Source organism: Physeter macrocephalus, chromosome 8, assembly GCF_002837175.3.
Source record: "Physeter macrocephalus isolate SW-GA chromosome 8, ASM283717v5, whole genome shotgun sequence".
Classification (NCBI taxonomy): Eukaryota; Metazoa; Chordata; class Mammalia; order Artiodactyla; family Physeteridae; genus Physeter; species Physeter macrocephalus.
In genome coordinates, this window is record NC_041221.1 from 22,098,416 (window position 1) to 22,123,893 (window position 25,478).

Below are 25,478 nucleotides of genomic sequence, written 5' to 3' on the forward strand. Positions count from 1 at the left end.
ATATATATATATATATATATATATATATATATATATGTATAACCGAATCATTTTACTGTGCGCCTGAAACCAACACAGCGTTGCAAATCAAGTACACTTCAAAACAAAAACAAAAACAAAAAAAAGAAAAGTCCTGGGAAACTGATATGATCAACACAACTGACTAGACTCTGCCAGAAGACATCTTGGAATTGTATTCTCTGTGTCCCGACGTCCCCTCCATACTACCCACTCCTTTTCCTTCCAGCCTCTCTTGCATACACACAAAGAGCAAGGAACCCAGGAATGGATCTGTGGATGGAGAAATTCATCCTTCAAGCTTCAGGAGGCCATCAGCCGTGGCCTGTGAGGGGCCCACGTGGGGGAGATGGACTCCAATTGGAAGCAGCAGTTCTTTGGGGCTGGATGAATAGAAGAAGTTTTTGAGAAATCTAAATGAAAGCGAAGACAGCAGGTTACAGTTCTTCCTAGCTGACGGAGAGCGTCAGAAGGAAAAAAGGCATCTGTGGACTGGTACCCAAGTCTATCCTACAGGCTGTGTTGTGCGTCATTATTTCTGAGGTCCATTTAGTTCTGTACTTTCCAGTGCACTGCCCGGTCCAGCAGTGAGAGCCGTTCCTAGTCTTGCTTCCCCCAAGTCCCCACCTCCACCCACCACTACTCCTCACTAAGGCTCAAGAACTGGGAGATAGGTAGAGGTCATTTCCACCCCTAAACCTATGCTCAACTGCGTTAGCGTGAGGAGGTCCCAGAAAAGGATTTTCCCCTCTAGGTTGCTTGCATGTATTTTCTGTGTGATTATCTGAAAACTCAGCCAGCCCCTGAACTGCATAAACAGGGTCTTACCTCCCACTCTCCATCAGTGAGAGGGACGGGAGATGGCTTTGTATATTTGGGGCATCTGGTCCCTTACCTGGGGATGCACGTGGGACCTGAGTTCTGATTGGTTGCATTGATGAAGCTGCTGTAAGATCCTGACCTTGGAGTTAACATTTTACTCTCAGTTTAGGTTTATAGGGTGATGGGTAAAACGGACGGATGTCCTAGCAGTTTTCTAGGATTCCTGGAATGGTAAAGTAATAGAATGTTCATGAAGCAACATGAAAATTAAAAACAGCCTGCACCAGCTTCTTACGCGCTGTTGTCTATGTTGCACCACTTTTTTTTTTTTTTTTTTTTTAAGCCATGCCGCGCAGCTTGTGAGATCTTACTTCCCCAACCAAGGATCGAACCCGGGCCCTGGCAGGGAAGGCTCGGAGTCTTAACCACTGGACTGCCAGAGAATTCCCTGTACCGGTTTTATTAACTGGTCAATATCCTGTCAGTGTAGTCAGTATGGGGGGAAATGAGTTTAAAAGTCACTGGGGGGCTTCCCTGGTGGCGCAGTGGTTGAGAGTCCGCCTGCCGATGCAGGGCACACGGGTTCGTGCCCCGGTCCGGGAGGATCCCACATGCCGCGGAGCGGCTGGGCCCGTGAGCCGTGGCCGCTGAGCCTGCGCGTCCGGAGCCTGTGCTCCGCAACGGGAGAGGCCACGACAGTGTGAGGCCCGCGTACAGCAAAAAAAAAAAAAAAAAAGTCACTGGGGACTTCCCTGGAGGTCCAGTGGTTAAGACTCCGTGCTTCCACTGCAGGGGGCATGGGTTCGATCCCTAGTCGGGAAAGTAAGATCCTACATGCCGCACATGGTGTGGCCAAAAAAAGTCCCTAAAAGTCACAGGAGTTTGCACTGCTTATAAACATCTGCTCCCTGCAGTGACTTCAACTGTGCTATTAGACACAGCTGCCACGGGCTCAAAAAGGAACTTCATTTCTTAAAATCACTGCTACTGAGACAGGAAAGTGACACTTGTCAGCTCACTTCATTCCCAGAGAGAAACTGGTAACCTCCTTATGGCTGTTGAGCTCAGATTTTTTCCAGCCACAGTTGGCTTGGTAGGAGGAAAGAGCCCTGAGTACAAGCACAGCCTTTCTGGAGAGTTCTCTGAGGTCCTAAGCCCTTCAGCCACTGGGACTGGAGATTCTGTCTTCTCATTTCTGCAGGGATCTGCCTTTCTTTTGCACAGGGATCTGTCATTCTGTTAATGAAATCCACCAACTTGCATTTTCTTATCTTTTTCTCTAGCTTCCTTGCTCCATCCTCTTGTTTATCACTGTGTAGTTAATGCTAAAAATCATGAGTACCATTTATGAAGTGCTTCCTGTGTGTCAGGCTCTATGCCAGGTACCTAAATATTTGACCTAGTGACCAACACAGCCAGTACGATAGGCACCGGTACCCCCTTTGGCTGATGGGGAGAGTGAGGTTTGGAGGGGTTTATCCTAGGTCCCAAGCTCGCTAGAGCAGGGGAGCCCTGATTCCAACCAGGGTTACTTACTTCAAAGCCCACCTGCGCTCTTTAGTTCTTTATCCATTTCTCTTATTGTCTCATCGGTCCTCGACCCTTCTATGGAGAAACAGGAAAATCTCAAAGCATATTCAACCCCCGAGCAGAAACTGATGACTTGATCTTTATACTTGATTAAATACAAGCTATGCTGCTATGTGACATGGCAACCATACATAATCAACTTCTCGAGTCTCATTTACAGTTATATGTGTGAAATAATCATTTGTCAGCTATGCAGGATTACCCCGGGGAATCAAGTCGATTTCCCCTCGTATGCTGTACAAGAACCGAAATCAGAACCTTTAAGTTGACACATAAAATTGACCACCACACATGCCAACTAGGATGTGTGGGTGGTCATTGCCTAGAAGGTCATGGTGAGCATGGAGGGCCCAGCCAGCACAGTAAGAGCTTGATGGGGCAGTGGGCCAAGGGCTTCCATCTGTCTTACGCCTTTGTGATACAAAACCCCATGAAAGGAGGCATAAGAAGGAGCACCTGCCAGAAAGTTATATGAAAGTGTATTATTCATATGTCAGAGTAGCTTATAGAAAGAAAGTTCCCTACTTCATTTCATGTACTTTCACTGCTCTAAAAATCTCTTGTGCTCCACCTCTTTATTCCTCCCTCCCACCCCAAAATCACTGGCAACCAAAGATCTTTCACTTCCTCATAGTTTTGGCCTTTCCAGAACTATACAATCACTTAGCAGTCTTATTTTAAGGTTTCTCCATATCTTTTTGGCCTGATACCTCATATCCTTTTTTAAAAATAATCTTTTTTTTTTTTTTTGCGGTACGCGGGCCTCCCTCTGCTGTGGCCTCTCCCGTTGCGGAGCACAGGCTCCGGACGCGCAGGCTCGGCGGCCACGGCTCACGGGCCCAGCCGCTCCGCGGCACGTGGGATCCTCCCAGACCGGGGCGCGAACCCGGTTCCCCTGCATCGGCAGGCGGACGCGCAACCACTGCGCCACCAGGGAAGCCCCCCTACTTCATTTTTATATCTCCCATGATTATTAATTTCTAGCATACTCTCTCATTCTGCAAATAATTACTAAAAATTACAGGTCATCTATCCAATTATCCATATTGATTCCAGAAATATAAAGAAAATATTAATATTCTGCTATTCATTTTATATTTGCTAGAGTTTGGTATAAAGTAAGAAATCTATACTCATTTGGAAGATTTTTGTCTTTTACTGAGCTCTTGAAATAAGGATTATTTTGCTTTCTTTTGATGCAGTCTGGGCTTGCAAATATATTTGAAGCGTGTGTGTGTGTGTGTGTGTGTGTGTGTGTGTGTGTGTGTTTGGTTGGTTGGTGTAGAATGTAGACAATCACTAGACATCCTGAAATTTGTTCATGCACGAATTCTAAGTCCCGTGTGTATGTTGTTTTGTTGTATTGTTTTCATCTGTTTGTTTGTTTTTTAATAGACCAGGCATTTGGAAAGACCTAAAGACCATGGGCTCAGTGTCTCTCTTTATATTTTTCATCACACTGCTTGTTCTGGGCAGACAGGTAAGAAGTCTGTTACTTCTGTAACTTCTCTAAAGGGCTGTATTAATGATGCTTTGCTGATGTGCATGCAAACAAATGTTGAAGCATCAGAATCATCTTATCACTTAAGAGAAGAGTAGGTGGCACAAGGTGTGTATGCTTGGCTATAGACACAAGAAAAAGACCTCTCTTTTTTTTTTTTCCCCTAAGAGGCAAATTTTGTGAACAGTAGAAGTGTGAATCAATGAATTTCCTGTTAAGTCTCAAAATAAATATGTAGGTTTCCGTAAGCCTACAATGTATTCCCTCAAGAGCTGGCACTAATTGGAAAAACACGTCCCCTTGCCTGGGGTTTTCATCTGCATTTCAAAAGGTATGGCTTCTTTTTCTTTGAAGTGGGTATTAAATATCCCTGCTGTCACTTGCAATTATCCCTGGAAATATGGTCCCTTCTTCAAAAATTTTATTTTGTGATGCAAGTGAAACGTCCTCCTAGGGCTCTGTGCCCGCTTCTGGCCTCCCCGTGGAGCCTGTAGGTGCAGCACTTTTAAGGGCAATATTCTTTCTCTGCCTGCAAACCAGGACAATCACCCAAAGACTCAGGACTCCTCCCATACCAGGTAGCTCTGCCTCAACCAAAATTTGTTTTAAGTTCTTTGATGGATAGCGTGAAACAAAGAAGTGATTTATTTGGAGATAACCAGGGAAGAGGCAATGCCAATTAAATTATATACACACCTCTAAGCAGTTATCTGAGAGGCAAACTATCAACTGGGGCGTTTGGGTCTGGCTTCCATTTCTCACCAGGAGGAAGCTGCTAATAATCGCACAGTCGGAGCAGAGACCAGATCTGTGACCATCAGTCCAGCACCCGGGAATGCCATCCATCCTCTTCCATCTTCCCGGGGAAGTGCGAGGGGCATCCTTCCCTGGAGCCCACAGTGCAGCTGTCACCAGTCTCCCTAGAGCTACGCTGTGGTCCTGATGCGGAGCTTAGAAGACCCCGGTCCCCCCATCACCCTCCCCACCTCTGTCCCCGGCACACGCTGAGTTCTGCATTCTTAGGCAGTTTCTCCTACTAGAATGATCACTCAGATTGCTTCACAGCAATATATTTTCATTACCTAGAATCACATTGAACTCTCCCACCTTTTTTTATTCACTGAGATAATACACAGGTAATACCACTACACAAATGTTGTCGAATGCCATGGCTGCTCACTGATCAGTTACTTCCTAAATGATTTAAATAAATAATCAAAAGTATGCAGTATTATGGCCAGGCATTCATTTAACATGATAGCGCTGATACCAGTTTCCTTTTTTGTCACTAGTGTAATGATAAGTACTATGTACATCTAGGGGCCTAAAGAGTGGTAATCCCTGCAGGATTAAACGTGTTCACAATTACTCTTTAACTAGAACTGAGGATATACCAAGGTGAGCCAGGAGGCTGACCTTCAGTCCAAAATCATTAAGTGAATGATTTACTGAGGCCCCAAGTCCTCTGGGATAACCAGAACTGTGAAGTCTGTGACACGTGCCTCTGCGCACCCTTCCGGAAATACAACTGTATTATAAGCAAATGTCTGATATTTGAAATAAGGTTTGCAAGTGTTGTAAGAATCCATGGCCTCAGAGTTACCTCTTTTCTGAATATGTTTTAAATAATAGCACAGACTTTTTGCAACTTATTTTTGTTATCATTTGTCCTGATGGCTCCCCTGACCCATGACCATCATTTCTGAAATGATGGCAATGTACTTGCTTTCTAAGAAAATGACTATAGTAAATATTGCTCTAGGCATCTCAGAAACCTTAGTGAAAACATAACATACCCTAGACAAGAGCGACAGTACAGTACCACTCTCTGTACTGAAATCTAGTTTGTGAGAGAAATGCAAGCCAACTCAAGGGCCTCTTTCGAAAAAGAAAGATCTCCTGTATTTCACCCAAGTTTAACGGGCAGCCCCCTGCCATCAAGGGTCTGCATCCTAGGTGGGCTCACTCAGAGTATGGAACCGGGCAGTGGCAACCTAGCGCCTGAGGGTGAGGCTGAGGTCCTTGTGTGGGAGAACTGAGGATCCCAGAGAAAGTGGAATCACATGCTGCCTGCGCCCCTGCCCAGAGACCACTTCTGTCCACGCAGAAAGGTGTAAGCCCAGTTCCTCAAGTAGTTTTCAGAACTAGACAGAGCACGGGACGCCCTCGAGGCTGCGGTAGGACGTGAAACACAGCAGACAGGGTCGGTGGGCTCCCGGACGCGGCCTGGATGCCCTCTCAAGACTCTTTCCTGCTCTCTCTCCCATCACGCCAGAGCTCACGGAGACAAATTCCTCGTCTGAGTGGGATCTGGGCCCCTCAGCATCTGGGGAGTAGCCGCAGACGGCATCTGAGAGATGGAAGGTGATGTGATGTGAGGCCTGGAGGCCATGGGGCAGGGCTGCTGTTTTAGTTGGAGTGTCACAAAGTCCTTAGAGCGCTTTCCTGCCCTGAGTCAGGGTCACGGAGGAAACAGCTCTCCCCGCCCCTGGCTGGATCTCCTCACGCAGCCTCCCCGGGTCTCTGTGTCAAATCTCCCTCTCTTTTCTCCTGTAAGGACGTCAGTCATTGGATTTACAGCCCACCCTAAATCCAGGATGATCTCACCCTGAGATCCTTAAGTTCATTACATCTGCCGAGACCCTGTTTCCGGAGAAGTCACAGGCACAGACCCCGGGGTTTGGACTCGGAACGGTCTTTTTGGGGACATGATTAAGTCCATTACAAACTGGTTTGGGACAAAAACATTTGTCTTCCTTTGGGGGACTGCACACGAGTTTTTAAGGTCCTTGCGCCTCAAGGCAAGGGTTCTGCGGCAGACTGCACTGGGTGGGGAGGTGAGGGGAAAGATTTGTCAGAAGGCCACTCTCAGTCCAGTGTAGCTGGTCCCAAGGTGCTCCGATTCCTTGAGTAGGAGCCTTAAAGAATGCTTGCACGTGGTGCGGTAGCAGTCCCTCGGAAAACCTGAGCGACTCTTCACGAGCTTTACGGAGACCTTTCAAACGTACACGAACTGGGCTTGCTGCGTGCCTTAACTGGCTCCGTGGCTTCATCTCATGTTTCATTTTTATCTGATCTTCGGTGTATACCTGTGTCTTCTCGATGCCACCACCGTAGATTGCTTCTGTTATTTTAGTTTAATACCGGCCACACCACTAGTTTATCACCCCCCCAAAAAATCTAAATAAATAATCTGTTCTCCAAGGGAGAGAGGCCTTTTCCGGTAGCATGATTTCCATAAATACAGAATGTGGAAAATGTGTCAGTAATGTAAAAATTTAATATAAGCAGACTTTTAAAATTTCTCTTTTGTAATCTTTTTAAAAAATGTCTTGTTATATGAGCTAAAAATAAATGCCTCCCCAGAGGAGGAGGAGTAATTTTTGAGTATATCATACGTAGTTTGAAGCAAACCTAATTTCAGTGATCATTGTTCTTTCAGGTTTCAAACTGTGAATTTTTTTTTGAAATTGCCATCTGTGCACGAGAGGTCATTTATCTATGTGTGTTTTATTTTGCTTTGTGCTGTCATTGGTATAGCTAAGCAAAGCAATAAAACAAACTCCCTCCATTTAGTTCTTCCTTGCATCTATTTGTCAATAATTACTCTCTGTGCTGAAATACACTCTCTCTATTAGGCCCTACTGTTACAGGAAGATTCATTCAAGGCTATTTCAGTTTATTAAATTATATACATCAGAGCAGATACAAAATGATGACAAACCAGAGACCCTGTGACAGTAAACGGGCCTCTCTATTTCTACAATGTTAATAACAGCTGGTTTTTAAAAACATTGACTTTTAATACGTTATAAAGCATGAACACATGTTTTTACTAGCAGGCACCATCTTAATTAAATTATATCAAAATGAACTTTTGTCTAAATATAATGTCATTCTCTCAGTACAGTGCAATCCCAAATGAAAAAACACATACTTTTCAGTGTATACTCAATTACATAATTTGTGGTAGAGGAAAACTGATTTTCAGCTGTTAAAGGCAAACTGCCACAAATGAACACTATTATTTTTTAAATGCAAAGCATGAAACAATGCACTCTCTCTACTAATATATTTTCCATTTTTCTTGTATTCATTATTTATATTCTATCACAGCTCTTTTCAAAAAAATAATTCAAGCCACCATTTATTAACATGACTATGTAAGAAGCTTTCATGTCATTTTTGTCTTTCAAGCCTTCAGTATAGCTATTTTCTCTGTTTCTGATGCTGGTTCTTACCCAAATTTACATTTTGGAAATCCATGTTAGAGGGTGAATGAGAGACATTTGGGGGCAACTGAGGGCTTGGCAGGGAGGGTGACAATTCCGTTTGGGGGGGTTCTATTTTAGGTTTGTTTCATTCTTTTTATTTTCTCTTTAAAACCTCCACTCTCTGGCAGGACAAGATGCCTATTGTTTCTTTACCTCTGTGTCCTCTTGTAACAGAATGAATATTACTGTAGGTTAGACTTCTTATGGAAGAACAAGTTCAAAAAAGAGCGAGAGGAGATAGAAACCATGGAGAACTTGAACCGCGTGCTGCTGGAGAACGTGCTCCCTGCACACGTGGCTGAGCACTTCCTGGCCAGGAGTCTGAAGAATGAGGTCAGAGAGGCTGGGCTGATGGGGAGAGGTGTGGCTGGTGGAGAGAGGCGGGGCCGAGAGGAGATAGAAACCATGGAGAACTTGAACCGCGTGCTGCTGGAGAACGTGCTCCCTGCACACGTGGCTGAGCACTTCCTGGCCAGGAGTCTGAAGAATGAGGTCAGAGAGGCTGGGCTGATGGGGAGAGGTGTGGCTGGTGGGGAGAGGCGGGGCCGGTGGGGAGAGGCGGGGCCGGTGGGGAGAGGCTGGGCCGATGGGGAGAGGTGTGGCTGGTGGGGAGAGGCGGGGCCGGTGGGGAGAGGCGGGGCTGCTGGCCAGGGAAGGGCGTGCGCTGGCGAGGGCCAGAATCTCCTGGCAGTGACCTAGAGGCCTGTGGCACTTCAAACATGTCAGTGTTCAAAATACTCGACATTGGCCTGAATGTGTCCATTTTCAAGAGTATATTGACTGGCCGTATAGCGACCAACTGAGAATAGTGAGTTAGACTCGCCTGAGAACGTCTTAGCATGAAGTTCATTCATTCTTCCTAGTTTTTCTTCCCCAATCATGTAAAGTTCTGAACGTTTAATATGAGGCACTGGGGTTCCAAATATGTCACAAAAGGGGTCACCACCTTCTGCCTAGTGTGGGAGGACGCTTCCTTACCAGCGTGCCATCAAGGCCAAATCAAGACGCAAAATCACACCGTGCATCCCACACTCCACTGTTTCACGGCTCATGACTTCCCTTAAGGGTCTTAGAATTTCAAAGATATGAGATAGAATTTAGGAGTTGGCCACACAGGACAGATCAGAGACTTGAGACCATCCATTTGAATGGATAGAAATGGGAATTTCGTGGAGCATCTAAAGGAATGGATATTTAACTAGAGTTGGGGAGATTGGCATGTTGTTTCAATGCTGAAATGGCTTATGAAATGAAATGTCATGAATTTTCTTTAATGTAACTAAATTACAAGAGTCAGCAGATGTATCTACAGTGGCACTCTGTTAATTTAAGAAACACGCATTTGAGCACCCACTGAGTGAACGACCTGTGTTTGGTGCTGTGGAATTTCAGAGATGTATGAGGTGCGATATCCCCGTTCTTGGGAAATGTTCAGTGAGGATTTGGAGTGGCTGAGGGACCCGGAAACCTGCCGATGGATGAACTCGTTAATAGATAAGTTGGATTTTGATGACACCGACGCAAAGGGCAGCAAAGTGAGAAGGCTTGGAACGGCCTTTGTCTGTAACGTGTTTCAGGTTGACATTGAGAAGAAAGTGCCAGGTGGTGGGCAGGGACTGGACGTCATCACTCTGTGGTCTTTCTGGAAGCATGCTAGGCATGGTGAGCCAGTCCAGGGGCCCCAGCAGGTCCCACCGTTCGCTTCTCTATTTCTTCTCCTGGTGTTTTCTGCTTTCAGTAGGTTATTCAGCATCTTATTTACCTCTTGGTCACAGACAGTGAAATCATTACATCTATTAAAAAGGAACCATCTGTTTTCATTAGCAGTTGAAGAGCTTGTTTGTGTCTATATGTCTAGCTATCAATTCAGGTTATAAATTCATCTGTTGCCCCTGCCCTGGGTCAGGCTGGCGCTGGGCCTGGTTACAGAGATGAACAGGACAAGGCGGCCTCATCCCCAGGAGGGGACAGAATCCTGTTGTCTCCAAAGGTGCTAACTGCGTAAATGCAGGAGTCCAGAAAGTCCACCACTGTGAGCAAGTGACTTCTGAACCAGAAAAGAAAGTGCTAGAAACTGGCAGAGAGATGGAGGCTGCAGAGGGGGAGAAAATGACCATTCCAGGCTTCAAGGGGCTACTTCTGTCCAGATGACAGGACAGTGCTTCGTTCAAGACCTTAAAAGGCCCAGGGTTCAGCCCTAAAGCACTTGGTGACCTGTTCTGCCCCCTCCTGACGTCTCCCTAGGCCAGACCAGGGGAATCGTGGGTTCTCTCTATTCGCTCCTGCTTGCTTGACTTATTCTAAGCAGGCCTCTGAACACAGTTGCCCCTTTGGAAATCATAAGGAAAAGCAGATGGGGATGGAGAGGGAAGCCCACAGGTGGACAGCATAGGCTCGAACCTTTGTCCCAACATTTTCTGTCATGGTAATGTGAGCTGCTTCCCCGGCCTGAGCCCCGTCTCCCCGTGAGTCAAAGGGGAATTGTGCTTTACTTTGCACAATTCTTAGGTAGAGTGTGGGATGTTACATGTCACACTGAGCATCCGTCCCTCCAGCTGAGGTGGACATTTGATAGAGCAGGACCCGGAGTTCCATATCCATGCAGGTGAGACATACCTGGTGGGCAGGCAGCACCGAAGCACCAATGGACTCATCCACTTACCGAGTGGCCCTACTGTGTGCCAGGCCAGTGACCCTTCTGTGACTAGCACGTCATGGGTGCTCCCAAGATGGGGGTGACATTTCCCTCCAAGTTTCCTCGTCAGTGCTGCGAGTTTAATAGCTAAGAACACACACAGCGTCTTCTACAGCCTTCACCGCCCACGTGGGGTCCATGGGGAAGGCTGCCGCGTCAGGGCAGCACCGCGCGGTGGGCTTGAACCCTGGAACGGGCCCCACCTCACTGCGCCGGCACTTTGGGAACTTTTCCGAGACAGAGTAGGAATCAGCGCGTTTCGATGAAACCAGCTCTGCACTCCGTTGCCTCATTTGTCAGATCAAGAAGGTGAATTCCTTGGGGGCCTCGTCCATGGCCGCATCGTGCCTGCGTGTGCACGTGAACCTGACTTAGGCGCTAAACTGATTTCCCCTGCAGTCAGTCAGCACCCATTCACCAAGCTCCCAGCTTCTTCCTTCATACAGGAAACACACCCCTGACCCAGGCAGCCTCATTTTCCCGTAGGAAAATGAACAGGAGCTCAGTTCCAAAGCTTTTCAGACGCTTACTGCCACAAACAGCTCCAAGTTCCCTTATTGCATATCAGGGGTCTCCGGTTTTCGCGTAGGAACCCCGATACCCTGGACATCATTAGATTTGTGCTTTCTAGCTGCTGACCTCACATTGCTCAGGAGGGTAGAGCGACACACACTGAATCCTAAACCGGGGGCATCAGACCGATGAGACCATCCTTGAAATGATCTCTTCATGCCGCACAACTGTGGGCTGCAAAAGTCTCTGTATTTCATCAGACAACACAGAACTCCCCTGGGCTGTGACTTTCCAGATTCTACTGCCAGTTTTTGCTGGTTAGGTTAAATATTTGGGGAGGGGAGGGAGCTACTCAAGCAGCCACTGTAACTGTTGGAGATTAAAAAATTACAGCGGGCCCCATCGGGCAGCCTGCGGTCAGGGCAGCCTGACGTCTGCTCAGCGGGACAGAGATGCCCTCCAGCCGCTGTTCAAGCTCAGACCGGTAGTGAAGGAGAGTCTGTTGCTCCAGTCCTCACAGGGAATCCTGAATGCAGAAGAGAAGCCCCATAAAGGGTCTGAAGGAGGAGAGCCCCTAGCCCACTGCCTAAAGGTTCTGAGGGCTCCCACCTGAGTCTCAGAAAGGACGGTTTTGTATTTTGGGGTTTTTTCCAAAATGCTTATAACCAGGTTATTACCAAGAGACTCCTTTGAGTGCACGGCCGACTTCTGCCCCATCCCTCTGACTTCCCGACAGGCTGGATGCCTAACTTCTGTCACAGTCAGCCCTTCCTGTCCTCAATCGACTTCCTCCCTGGGCCAGAGAACCCACTTCCCTGACCTGGGGAATGTGTCATCCTAAGCTTGTGATCCCAGGCCAGGCAGGCTGAGGTGTTTGACCTCCTGCAGCCAAACGGTGATGGGGTCTGTGCTGTTTCATAGCGTGGACATGGTCCAGGCTGCTGGCCCCTCCTCCCTGTCAGGGCCGTATAGACACGCCCTGCATGCGCGCGCGCTCTCTCTCGCTCGCTCTCCGTCTCCTTCCCTAATGCTTCCGCGAGGGAAAGTTCTGCCCATTGTCGAACACGCGGATCCTGGAGGAGGATCATTTCTGGAGGATTCCAGACCCAACGTGGGCGTGACAGAGCATAGCCAATGCTGGGACAAGAGAGGTTCCTGGGCCCTGGCCAGCTTTCCTGACCTGCTGGGCCCTGCTTGGCCGTTGAGAGCAAAGCTCTTATCCCGGGCCTGGTACTTCTTAGTTGTGGGACCTCGGGTTCCATCCTCACAGAGGCTATAACTAATTTCAAAAGCAATAATTCATGCAAAACTTTTAGAGCAGTGCCTGGCCTGCAGGAAACACTCAATTTTAGTCATCTTTGAAGCAAATATCCCAAACTTATGCAAAACTTGAGAACACTGCCTTCTGGAACTTATCAATATCTGTCAAGGGAGGCGCCTTCCCGCAGCTTTTCAGGGCCTGACTAGCGTGGACAACAGAACACACATAATCGCTTTGCGCCGTATCCTCATCTGGTGGCATCACCTCCTCGGCTCCTTCTCCGTGGTGTGGGCTGAGCGCTTACAGCTTCTGAATGCAGAGGCTGGCCCAGGGTTATTTTTAGAGCATGCAGTAGGCAGGAGTGTGGCTTTCAGTCCCACAGTAACGGTTAATGTTCCATGGTTTTCTGGAACATTCCTTGGAAACATGACCTATGACCGTGGCCAGGACCCATGTTCACAAAGAGCCTTTTGATTCTCCTACCCACCGCATGCACATACAGAGGAAACTCGTTTTCCTTCAGAAATACAGAGTGAAGAATGATTTAATCACAATAATTCCAAAAAGATCTTTATTTCGATTTAAAACTGTTCACTGCACCTGTGTTCCGGGCCTGTGGGCAGAGAGCTGCTGTGTCCACCTTTGCAAGCTCCTCTTCTTCCTTCCCCAGGGCACTGGTTTTACTCAAAACATCCTCAAGCTTCTCCAACAGCTGCTGACTGTCCTGACCAGGTTCGGGCCCTAAAGCCATTCAGACCCTGGTACAGAGCTCTGTGGCCCAGACAGAGCCCGCTGGTTCACAAAGCCTGCCCTCCAGATGGCTGTGTTTTGGCAGGAACATGTCTGAAAGGTCCCTTGAACAGATGTCCCAGCTAGCTCTGGTCACTTATTGAAAAGACTGCACTTTGTCGACCCTTTGCCGAGTCCCCGGTGGTCAGGGTTATGTGTGATTCTGAGCCGTGCAGCCTCACTGCGGGAGAGCTGAGGCTTGATCAAAACAAGACACAGATGTCAACGCGGGTACAGGGGAATTCACCCAGCACACAAACGCTCCCCCTTCCCAGCTAACCTCCCAGCACCCAGGCAGCTCCCTCAACGCATTCCTTACGGAGTCAGGCCAGAAAGCCACAGGTTTTCAGAGATGCTTTTGTGCTTCCTAACGATCTGACTCCCCTGAATAAATTAGGCGCTAGCTGACAATTGGGGACCGAGGGGGGATGTGAAAGGTGGGAGCTTCTCCTCCTCACTATGGCCCGAGTCAGCAGGAGAAAGCGCTGGTCCCGGAGTTTGGAACCCCAAGCTAGTGGCAGGTCCTGGCAACTTCCTAGGGCACAGCAAGCAGACGTCTCCACACCTGTGTGTAAGCAGCACCAGTCACGCTTTGTTTTCCTGCCCTTGTATTTGAGCTCTCTCTCCAACTAGACTCTAGGCTCCTTAGGGCAGGGCTTGCGTTGTCCGTCTCTGTGCCCCCATTACCTGGCATGAAGCCTGGCACATGGCAGGCCCTCACGGGGGGCTGGGCGTGCCTGAGTGTCTATGTAACAGCACGCTAAAGTGAATGTCAGCCCATGACACCAAGAGACAGTAGGTGTCACATTCCAAAGGGAGCGCTCAACAGTGTGCAGAATTTACAAATGCAAGAGCTACACAGCTCTCGACCCTTCACTCTCAGGGACGCGAGGGCTGGGAGGGTAGAGGTTGAAAGAGGGACTGGGGACAGAATATAGTGAGAGGTGAGCCCCTTCCTAAAGGGACATGGGGAACCCTCCCTTTACCTCTTGCCTCTTAAATAGACCATAACCACTCAACTTGGGATGCGTACCTACGACTTGGGCCCCTACGTGGTCCAGGGGCAGCAACTCCATCTGGGGGACACAGATGACATGTAGGTTCCTGAATGCAGAGGGCAGGGGCTTATTGGAGTGTCTGGTCCAAGAGCGTTGGGGGCTGCAGGTGGGGATGTAATGGGACTATGAGGGTTTGAGAGGACAAAGCCTGCTGAGTGTTTCCAGGGACCAAGCCAGAGAAAAACAGTTGGCATGGGGTCATTTTCGATCCTGTTTTGAAAAGCTGCTTGGAGCGGGGAATGGGCCCCAGTAGAGAAGCTAGAAGACTAACCAGAAAGCCCGGGGCAGAGAGAGTAGTCACAAGTAGGAGGGGAGTGCGTGGTCCACATCAAGAGAACCTTGGCAGGATGTCCCTTGTTGGGGGGAAGTGACGGAGAGCCTTCAAATAACCCATGAAAATGTCCACCAGGTTTAAGTTCCCGGGGAGGATGATGTAGTTAATGGAACGCGTCCCTCCTCCAACAGACCCTTCTTTCTTCCCCTGTTCTCCCCACCTGGGTGCTTTGGAAAACCTGGCTAGCCAGCTGGGGAGGGTCAGACCAGAATGAGGAGCAGAGAGAGAGTAGAAGCCGACCGTGCCCCCTTCCCACCCTGCAGAGACACTCCTTCACCGCCCAGCAGGCCCACACTGGGGAAGGAGAAAAGCCACACGTTCCACTGGGATCTGAGTTCTGACTTCTCGTTAGACTGGACGCTTAAATTATTGATGAGAGGACTCCGGTTACCTGAGAATGACAAGAAGAGTCATGGGGTTGTCCCAAGTTTTCATCCAGAGTTGGGAAAGAACTGGAGTCCCGCTCAATAAACTGAAAAGGACAGTGTGCACAGAAATGCAGCTGCTTCGTGATGATTTTGCCATAACTTGAGCTTGTTTTGCAGAATGGCTACATGTGAGTGAATGTTGAAATGGCATCGAAGCTTCCACTTTTAAAGCTCAGCGAGATTCTTGTTGGCAGCTATGTTCTGGACAAGGGTCACCCGTGCTAGACCCTGAATTCCAAAATCTCCTCCAAGGCTTCCTACCTGCCCTACCCTCACCCCAGATCCTCTGGAAGTATAAGATAAGCTCGGGTCATCAGCCAGTCAGCTTGTGGTTCTCTCTGGCCCCAAGCGCAACCCAAAGAGCTGAGGGAACCTCTCATGAGTTTAGGGTGTGGCTCTAAGCCCTGCACGTTTCATTAGCTCTAGTGAATTTGTAAAGCTTCCCATTTGTGAAGTTTCCCTGATTCTCAAGCGTAGCCCTGTGGAAGCCCTGAGCCAGGAACTAGGGGGTCAGAAACCCCCACTCACCCTTGGTGTTTCCTCAGAGCTCCAGGTGACCCATTTGTCAAAGAGGGTGGGTGAGCATTTTGCAGTCCAAGGCCCCAGTAGCACTCATAGCCTGTGGAGTGCCAGACCAGGACTCCAGAGATTAGTCCTGGCCCCTAAGTCAGTGGGAGCCTTGGTGTGTCACCAAACTCCCCTGACTTAACAATTCCTCATTTGTCCTGTGATTCTTAATCAAGGCTGCACAGCAGGAAAACCCATGGAATTTTGCAAAAATATGCACATGCTTGGAGCCCACCCCAAGGGCAAGGTTCAGTTGGTCATTGGGCGGCCCAGGTGTCGCCTTCTTGAAAGCCCCATTGGTAAGTCTCCCAGGCATTCCTATTTGAAGACCATGGAATTAAGTGAGCCATCAGACCTCTTCCAGCTCCAACAACCTAGGTGCTCTGGGGCAAGAGTTCAGAGGACAATTTTGAGAGTGTCAACCTGAAGATGTTTTATTAGACTCCAAACCAGTGTGGTTAAAATCAGCCCTCATATCCAAACTGTCAGTCAGTTCAGTCTTGCATTTCCTTATCTCCCATCCCCAGATACCCTTAAAGACCCTAGGGGAAAGGAGAAAGGCAAAGTGACGTGACCTACAAGTGAATCGAGACCCCATGCTGCCCCAAGTCCAGGCAGCACACTCTGTGGTCATCCAGGAAATGCAGGGTAAAGTATAAAGTGTAGCATTTATAAGAGTGACCTCTGCATCAGACTTGGTAACTGTGACCTTGGGAAAGTAATGTAACTGTTCTGTGCCTCAGTTTCCTCATCTGTAGGTTGAGAATAAAAATACCAGCTTCCTAGGATTGTAGTCAGGGGCAAGTTAATGCTGGTGGAGAGTTCAGAGGGGTGGGCATCCTGGCATGCAGTGAGCACTCAGTCAGTGCTGGCGATTTTTGTGTGTATTCTTGTCATTATCATCATTCCCCAGATGGTCACTCTGGCTGATGTCAGCAGACAGTGGGGAAAGGCAGGGTACAGAAAATATATCCTTGCCTTGCTAGATGTACCCCTTTTCCTTAAGAGTAGAGAAGTCAGTGGAGTTTATACTACTTTTATGAAACGGCCCTTTTTAACTAGAAGAGGCTTCTAGGGGCTTTCCTCTCCCCTGTTACCCTGACGCCCTGGCTTGGTCAGCAGCATTACTGGAACCTAAGCTTGGCAATCAGACCTGCCACAGGTCGTCTTCCGAGGATATGAGTGTTCACACAAACAACTTTTCAGAGAGAGGAAGTACAGGTCTGCACAAAGAGCCAAGTCAACCATATTGAGAGCAGAACAGAAAAGAAAAACCTTGATTCTATTGTTCATGTATTTTATAGAGATTGTAAGGCAGTAGCAGAAGACATTACAAGGTGGTTGGCCCTGAGAACAGGAAGATGACACAAGTCTGTCTTTCCCAGGAAGTGGTTGTGACCTGCCGTGGGTTGCCATTGCCCCGATGTGCGTGTCATGAGACGTCAGCGGAGGAAGAATGGTTTTTCTGAGAGGCCACCAAACCTTGGAGTTATGGTGCTGTTGAAGTGCTCACTCCCTGCTAAGGGATTCATCTGAGTGCCCCAGAGAGCAGAGCACACTGGTAACATCCGTGCAGGGTAGATTCTCTCCCTCTTCCAGGCACACAGGAAACACCAGCCGCTCGCTTTCTTTCCTCCACTCAGAGGTCGCCATCTTGTGTCACAGAGCTCTCCTCACGTTTTCTGGTGGAGGGAGTGTTTCCCATGATGCAGTGTGCCCACATTGGCGCCTGGCCGTTCTGCCCGGGACAGGCCATCCAAGGGCCCTGATGCACCAGCGCCAGTGAGAGAGCAGATCCTCCCGCCCAGGACCAGCCCCCATGCCCACATAATAACGCTTCCTTTATGACATCGCCACTGAACTTGAAGGTTTCACTATATGCTGGGGGAAATTATGTGTGGAAACACCTTGAAATTGTATTTACAAGACATTGTAATTTTCCTCAAGTCTGTGGGTGAAACGATGAGCTATAGTTTAGACTTTTAGTTTAGACTTTAGTCTATTTAAAAACGGAAGGAAATCCCGAACAAATATTTCCGGTGTCTAATACAATACAATAAGTAGTCTGAGGAATTTCACTAGTTCTCTCTGGTGTAATTAAGAAGTAACGTGATGAGTTTCATCTGCTCCTTTCGGGAGACGCTGAAGAGGAAAATTCATGAAGTCTCCAGTCCAAAGAATGTAGCCATAATGAGTCACTTTAGGACAATATAGTAGCTTGAGAAATCATTTTGTTTCCCTTTAGTTGTTAAAAGGATGTTGTTGTGGTTTTGTCCTAAGTGAGAAGTCTGTGGTCTCTTGTAACTGTCTAAGATAGAGATGGCAGAGAGGGGTAACTGGAAGGGCACCTCGTAGTAACTGGTAGTGACAATGGGGGTGCGGTGTTGACGATTCTCAGCCTGCATCCAGCTCACCAGAAGCCTTCACCTGTGATCAATGGCCGCTGCCTAAAATGGGCCTGGGACCAGGATCTCTTTACCAGTCTTAACGTAAAGAAACACTTCCATTAGGAGCATGTTTGCTTCAAAGGTTTCCTAGTGCTCAGCCCTTCCTTTTCTCCTGGGCAGGAGTTATACCACCAGTCCTATGACTGTGTCTGCGTCATGTTTGCCTCCATTCCGGATTTCAAAGAATTCTACACAGAGTCGGATGTGAACAAGGAGGGCTTGGAATGCCTTCGGCTCCTGAACGAGATCATTGCCGACTTTGACGATGTACGTACTTACCCTTGATGGGCAGGGGTGGCGTTCCTCTGGACTGGCACATTTGAAGTTAGTCCAACACCATGGCATATCTTAACACTTGTCCTTTGACAGGATTTCTGGTGGTTGGCATTAAGCTTTTTGCTCTATTTAGGTCACTGACTAATTTTGGTGAGGCAAACACATATTATTTTTAAAGCTAATATGATTTCTATAAACAGCTACCAAAATCTGTTCAATAAAATCTCTCTCCAGCATGCCCATGAATTTTCTTGAAAGGCTTGAACTCCAAGGAAAATACTTGCCCATCTCTTTATACATAAAAAAGATAGTAGATTATTTGCACGTGTGTCTGTGCAGACTCCAAGGTCTATGTCAGATATCAATTTGAAGTGTACATGGATGGCATGCTTTATTATTGAAAAAGCAATATGAATGTGGTAGAATATATTTTAGAAGGGACAAAGTATACATCTTAGATGTTGGACTAGGTGTCATTTTTCAATTTTCTGCCTACAAAGGAAACAATGCACTTTGTTTTCTAGTAAGAACAAACAGACCTCTGGTTTGAAAGATATTGTTGTTACACCATCTTTAACAATATTTTGCAAATATAGGAAAATTGACATCCGTGAACATAGGTTCATCATGATTGATGGAATTTTGAAATACAGTGATGAAATTATATAATATGATGGTTTCAGGCCAACCTTCTAAATGTCTTGTGGGACCTGTGCATTTCTCTGCTACCACCACTGTCACCATGAAGTTGACTCAAGGCTCATGGTGAAGTAATGACAAGTAGAGATTTGCACTGTTGTGCAGGGTTCCACAGTGACAAACGTTGGCACATTTCCTCCAGCTGCTCCTCTGTAAAGTAAATGCTCTCTAGTACTAGTGACCGTTCTTTCAGGTTGGATTTTGCTCATGGAGATATGATCATGGGATTTGCTCACTTATCTTAGATTCTCTGACATGTGATCTTGAGCGAATCTCCTCTGAAAGCAGGAGTACCAAGGAAGGGTCTAGAAGATGTTCCCAGTCTTCTCTTCATACCTTTGTCCTGCTGAGCAGATACAGAACCTTCCAGAGTTTCCTTCGTTTGCTCTCTCCATCCAGTCTTTCTCTTCCCTACAGCTTCTTATCTTATTTTTACCTTTCCTCCATCCCGCGCCAAGGTCTAACGTAGTGGCTGAGGAGGAGCCCAGCAGGAAACTGATTACTGGTGCCAGAAACTGGGACAAAAAATATTAGGGTCAGGGCTGATGGGAGGGGCCATTCTAGATCTTTATTCCCTCCACTCCAGGTTTTCAGAGGGCAAAAGTCGATCCTCAGCACTACGATTGGTCATAAATCGCCCTCACCATGCAGGGAAGACCTCACTCTCTGAATCATGATTTTGTATTTAGGCCTTTCAAACACAGAGTGGGGAAATTTATTTGAGGCCATTATCACTCGCATCATAATTTATCCTGTTTCCTTCACTAGCAAATTCTGAAAGCTAATTCATGTTAACTGGAAGTAAATCGTTATACTGCATATCTTTCCAGGGACATGCCCTTTGTGAGAATCATGAAGTGTTCTTTCCCCACGATGCCCGAGGTCGAAGGGTGAATGAGCAGTATCACGTTCCTGTGGCTGAACTAGGATTTGAGAATGTCTCTAGAAAATGCTTGGCCTTGGGTCAGCACCCGACTGAGTAACTGTGTGATTGTCATTGCTCCCCAGCTGCTGTCCAAGCCAAAGTTCAGTGGAGTTGAAAAGATCAAGACCATCGGCAGCACGTACATGGCGGCGACGGGTCTGAGCGCCGTGCCCAGCCAGGAGCACGCCCAGGTACACACGTGTCAGCCGCACGCAGCACACGTGAGCCTCGGCTCTGCCTGCAGGTCATCCTGGGACCAAAACGGTCATGCGGTGACCCGTACGCTGAATTGCAGGCACAGCCCAGACCTCAGTGATTAAGGTCTCATGAGAAAAGATGAGAGTTTTGGAGGCTTCTGAGGGTCTGTTCACAGAACTTCTTTCTCTGGCAGACAAGGTAGAAAAAAAAAACAACCAGTCTGGTAGCTGCTTGATACCAGATAAATATACAAGAAAGTAAGTTGCTTAGAGCTGTTTATTTAGAGGTGACTCATTATGGGAGGGCTCCTGGTCTTTTGATTTAAAACAACGTGGTCAAAAACATGCTGACCACCCCGAAATTTGGTTGAAAAGGTGATTTGGTCAAAATTGAGTATCTTCAGTCAACTAGGGTTTTTGAGAGGGGTTTTCTGTTACGTTGTGTTTTGTTTGTCTGTGTGTGTGTGTGTGAGTGTGTGTTTGTGTATGTGTAGATATGCTTTGTTTTTGTTTTCTTTTGGCCATGCCATGTGGCACGTGGGATCTTAGTTCCCCGACCAGGGATCGAACCCGTGCCCCCTGAATTGGGAGCGCAGAGTCTTAACCACTGGACGGCCGGGGAAGTCCCTAGATATGGTTTGTTAACTTGTGGGTCAATAACGAGACCCTTCTCCCCTCGGGACAGCGGGCTCCCTGACGGGCACTGGCTTGTTGGCCGCAGGGCAGAGGTGGTGGGTGCAGCACAGAGGGATGAAACTTACCAGAGCACCACTTGCTGGAGGTGGTTGGATTCCCCCAAAGAGAGGAAGAGCTCAGCCATTCCCCGACCCCCATGTGTCTAGCTTCCCGCCAACCCCGCCACCTCCCACAGGCAACCAAGAGGGGGACAGAGGGGCAGCAGCTTGCTCAGACAGGGCCCAACCCCGGGAGCATCAGGAGAGGGTCCTCTCTTAACATTCGTGGGCGGAGACGAGAACATGAAACGTCGGACTCAAGATTAACCCTAGCATTTTTCTGAGTGAGTGGGGTAATATATGTCCCTTCTACTCAGCTGTTGCTTCCAGATTATTATTTTTTTCATGGGTACGAATTACTTTAGTAATAAGGAAAAGTAAAACAAACAAGCAATAAAAGAAAACTTAGAAGAATGGTAAGTTTTGAGCAGTACCGTTCCAAGCAATCTTGACGCCTGACACAAAAGGAAAAATGGGCAGCCCTGTTTACGTGGTGTTGTGTATCTTTCGGGGTTGGGTTTCTATTGCCAGAACATTCAAGTGTTGAAACACTATTGGGAAATTGGACAATGAAGGTATTTAAATGTACAACACTGTTTTAATTCTAAATATCTTATTTTTACCCAAGACAGAACTAATTAGGTTTTTACTGTCCTGGCTTTAATGGAAGAAAACTTAATCCTTTTCAGCATCTTTCATGTTCTGAAAAAAATTAACCGTTAAAAATAACATAAAATTATGTACACAGGGACAGACATTTTTCCTGTTGCCTCGGGCTCTAAGACGCCCAGCACAGCACTGTCAGAAACCGTCTGATTAGTGAGCTCAGCTGCCATGATGAAGGCCGTGCAGCTTCAACAGCGAGATTTATTTTCCCAGAGCTCTGGAGGCTGGAAGTTCCAGACCAAGGTCCCGCGGGACGCGGTTCATGTGAGGGCTGTCTTCCTGGCTTGTTGCTGTCTGCCCTTTCGCTATGTCCTCACAAGGCAGAGAGAGAGAGAGATCGCGTGGGTATGGCTTCAAGATAAGAATTTGAGGGGGATCTGTGCAGACCACAGCCCCTATCTTTCTTTAAATTTCAGTGTTTTACTTCTTTCTGGATTTTTCTGCATTAATTTTGATTTTCTAAACATCGCACTAGGATATTATTTCTCATGGTTGCTGAGCTTTTCAGTGCCCCCTTAAGTTTTGCAGCTGAGGTGAGTGCCTCACTCTTCTCACCCTAATCCCAGACCCAATTCTGAGGCCTCTCAGCTGACCTCCTCTTGTGGCCCATTTAGGGCACTTGACAAAATCACACCTGCTCCAGAACTTAGCTAGCGACAGCCACTTACGGAACCCTTGGCAGGGATGCTCAGAGGCACGTGAAGACCCACTCAGCATTCAGCGTCTGTGCTGGGCCCATCCTCCATCACCCCTCCATCATCATTCCTCCAGCATACCTCGATCATCCTTCCTTCATCCCTCCATCATCCCTCCATCACCCCTCCATCACTCCTCAACGACTCCTCCATCATCCTACCATCATCCCTCCATCACCACTCCAACATTCTTCCATCATTCATCCATCACCCCTCCTTCATCCCTCCATCACCCCTCCATGACTCCTCCATCATCCCTCCATCATCCCTCCATCACCCCTCCATCATCCCTCCATCACTGCTCCAACATTCTTCCACCATCCCTCCATCACCCCTCCTTCATCCCTCCATCACCCCTCCATCATCCCTCCATCACTCCTCCGTGACTCCTCCATCATCCTTCCATCACCCCTCCATCATCCCTCCTTCATCCCTCCATCACCCCTCCATCACTCCTCCATCATTCTTCCAATATCCCTTCTTTATCCCTCCATCAGCCCTCCATCACTCCTCTATCATTCCTCCGTCATCCTTCCTTCATCCCTCCATCATCCCTCCATCCCTCCATCATCCCTCCATCATCCCTCCATCACCCCTCCATGATCCCTCCTCCATCCCACAATCACCTTTCATCATCCCTCCATCATCCCTACAGCTGGGCTCCCTGGTCCCGACTCTGTCACCACCAGACCCTGGTCTCCTGGATCTTCAACAAATGTCTCCAGGCCTCTCCTCTCCCTTCCCATAGGCACAATTTTTGGATGGCTTGTCCTTATCCACTGCCTTTATTTTTCACCTTCTCCTTCTTTGCTAACCCTCACCAATGCGGATGTCAGAAATTCCACTCCTAAAGATCAGGAAGTACTTCCAAATTCCAAACTCCAAGTCGGATTTGCATTCCCCAAGCGATCATTCTCTGTGTCCTGTCTGTGGCCTCTGATATAGCCAGCCATCACCTTCGCCCAGAAGTCCTCTCCTCCCTCAGCTTCTGGTTTGTTCTCTTTAGTGAATCCTGCCTGAGGTCTTCCTCTGTGGACATTTCCGTGGTCTTTCCCCATCCCCTCCCCTCCATCAGGGATCTCAGCTAAGACTTGCTCCACCAGCCTGTGTATCCGACCGCTGACAAAACCATCGTCCACCTTCCTGACCACTAGGCCAAGCTTGGAGCTCACGTTTCCAGGTTTCTACAGACACCCAGCTTGCTAACAGCGCCCTCACCTTCCTCTTGTCCTTCCTACTCCCAGAACAGGGCCTCCACCATCCGCCTCCACGCCCCTGCTCTGACCCGTCCCCTCCCTCTCCCTACAGTTTCCTCATCAGCCCTCAAACGTGCACTGTGCGTCTGTGCAGACAAGCACCAAGTGCTACTCATACACCCTCCAGGAGGGGTGCACCCACCATCTGCATCAGAGGCCCTGTGGTGGGTGCTACACATGGTCTCCAGACACCTGAGGGAGGGGCTGGAAATCTCCATTTCCACAGGTGATTCTGATGCACAGGAAGACACCCTGTTTTCAGATCTCACCCATCAGCCGTGCCAAGGCTCCCTCTTTCATAGGAGCCTCTCCTGCACCCTGACCCGAGGCTCTTTGGCCTCACCCGACCCCCTGTGTCTAGATCCTATTTCCTTTCCTCCCACGTGCTGCATATCCTTTCCTGCTTTTGTTTAGACGTGTGTTTCTTATCCAGCATCCGAATGATAGCAGGGGCCGTGTCTTATGTGGTGTTCCCCAAAGTCCCAGCAGGGGGTGCTGAACAGAGCCATTGCCCATGTCTGTTCAATGAATGATGGAGCAGCGCGTGTCCACCCTGCTTCCCAGCCCAGCCTCTCGCTTCCTTCCCGCCATTTTACAATCCTGCTCCTCCCAGTGCAAACGCTCTCTTTTTTTCCTCCTAACATTTTCGAAAACCTAATAAATGCCTCCTGAGTCTTTACTTTTAACAAGCCTAGGAGGCACCCCAACCGAGCCCATTTTACAGATGGAGAAACTGAGGCACAGTAGTGCAGTAACTTGCCCAAGGTCATAGAACAAGCAGCCGTAGAACAGGGCTATAGAGCAGGGCTGCAGACCCGGGCACTCTGGGTGCAGGGCTCACCTCGCTCTGCCCACAGCTCTCGTGCTGCTTCACCCCCTCCTCTTCTTCCCCAGCCCCCCACCATGTTGGCTTCTGCACCCACACGTTTGTACGCACACCATTCACCCAAGCACTCCTTCCACGGGTGCCCCATCCCTTCTGCCCTCATCACTGGCAGCCACAAATCTGCCTTCTCAGCTACCCTTGAGCTGCATCCTGACCCCTGACAACCACCACTGTTAATACATGAGTATTTACCTTCATGGTAGAGTGGAAAGAGCGTGGCTTTCACGTGAGACTGCTCATTCCCTACCACGGTAGCTAAGCTTTCTGCACATTAGCGTCCTTTTATCTACAGTGGGGATCCCACTCATTTCCTGAGGCTGTGGAGAAGACATTAATATGCAAAATGCTCCACGGGCAGAGAGGGTAATAAAAATGCTAATAGAGGTAATAATACAGTTATGGTTTGTACACTGTTTCACGTATGGATACCATTGCTTCCTCCCGCAGAATAGGTAAAAGGGTTTTTGGACATAAATGAAATATGGCGTCAGGTCCACGCAGGGAGCTTTTTACTCAGTACGAGCTATTTTTATTTAGAACATCTAATTAGAATCTTGGTAAGATCATCCTAGAAATATTTTGAAATTCAGTGACAATCTGAAAGGAAAGTTCATTATGTTTGATTGGGGGCATAGCATGCTTGAGAAATAATAATATGGATATAGTCTTTATGAAAAAATGAATGTCCCTTTTGCCTTTTGTAGCCTACCTACTTATCTCTCTAGTTAAAACCAAAAAACTTTCCATTTGTTGTTTACAAACAAAAAATTTTCTATTTATTATTTAGCCAAATATTTAGTTTGGCAACAAAACATATTCAACACAGCCAGATATTTAGTTTGGCAAA

General features: G+C 47.9%; 1 protein-coding gene across 1 annotated transcript in view; it reads left to right on the top strand.

Annotated features, from left to right (window-relative positions):
* ADCY2 (adenylate cyclase 2) overlaps positions 1-25,478 on the top strand; it is a 438,072-nt gene that overhangs the window by 390,458 nt on the left and 22,136 nt on the right. The window contains exons 19-22 of the mRNA XM_024121370.2: positions 3,826-3,910; positions 8,380-8,538; positions 18,418-18,564; positions 20,281-20,388. Coding sequence (XP_023977138.1) covers positions 3,826-3,910; positions 8,380-8,538; positions 18,418-18,564; positions 20,281-20,388 — 499 coding nt within the window. The remainder of the gene's footprint in view (positions 1-3,825; positions 3,911-8,379; positions 8,539-18,417; positions 18,565-20,280; positions 20,389-25,478) is intronic.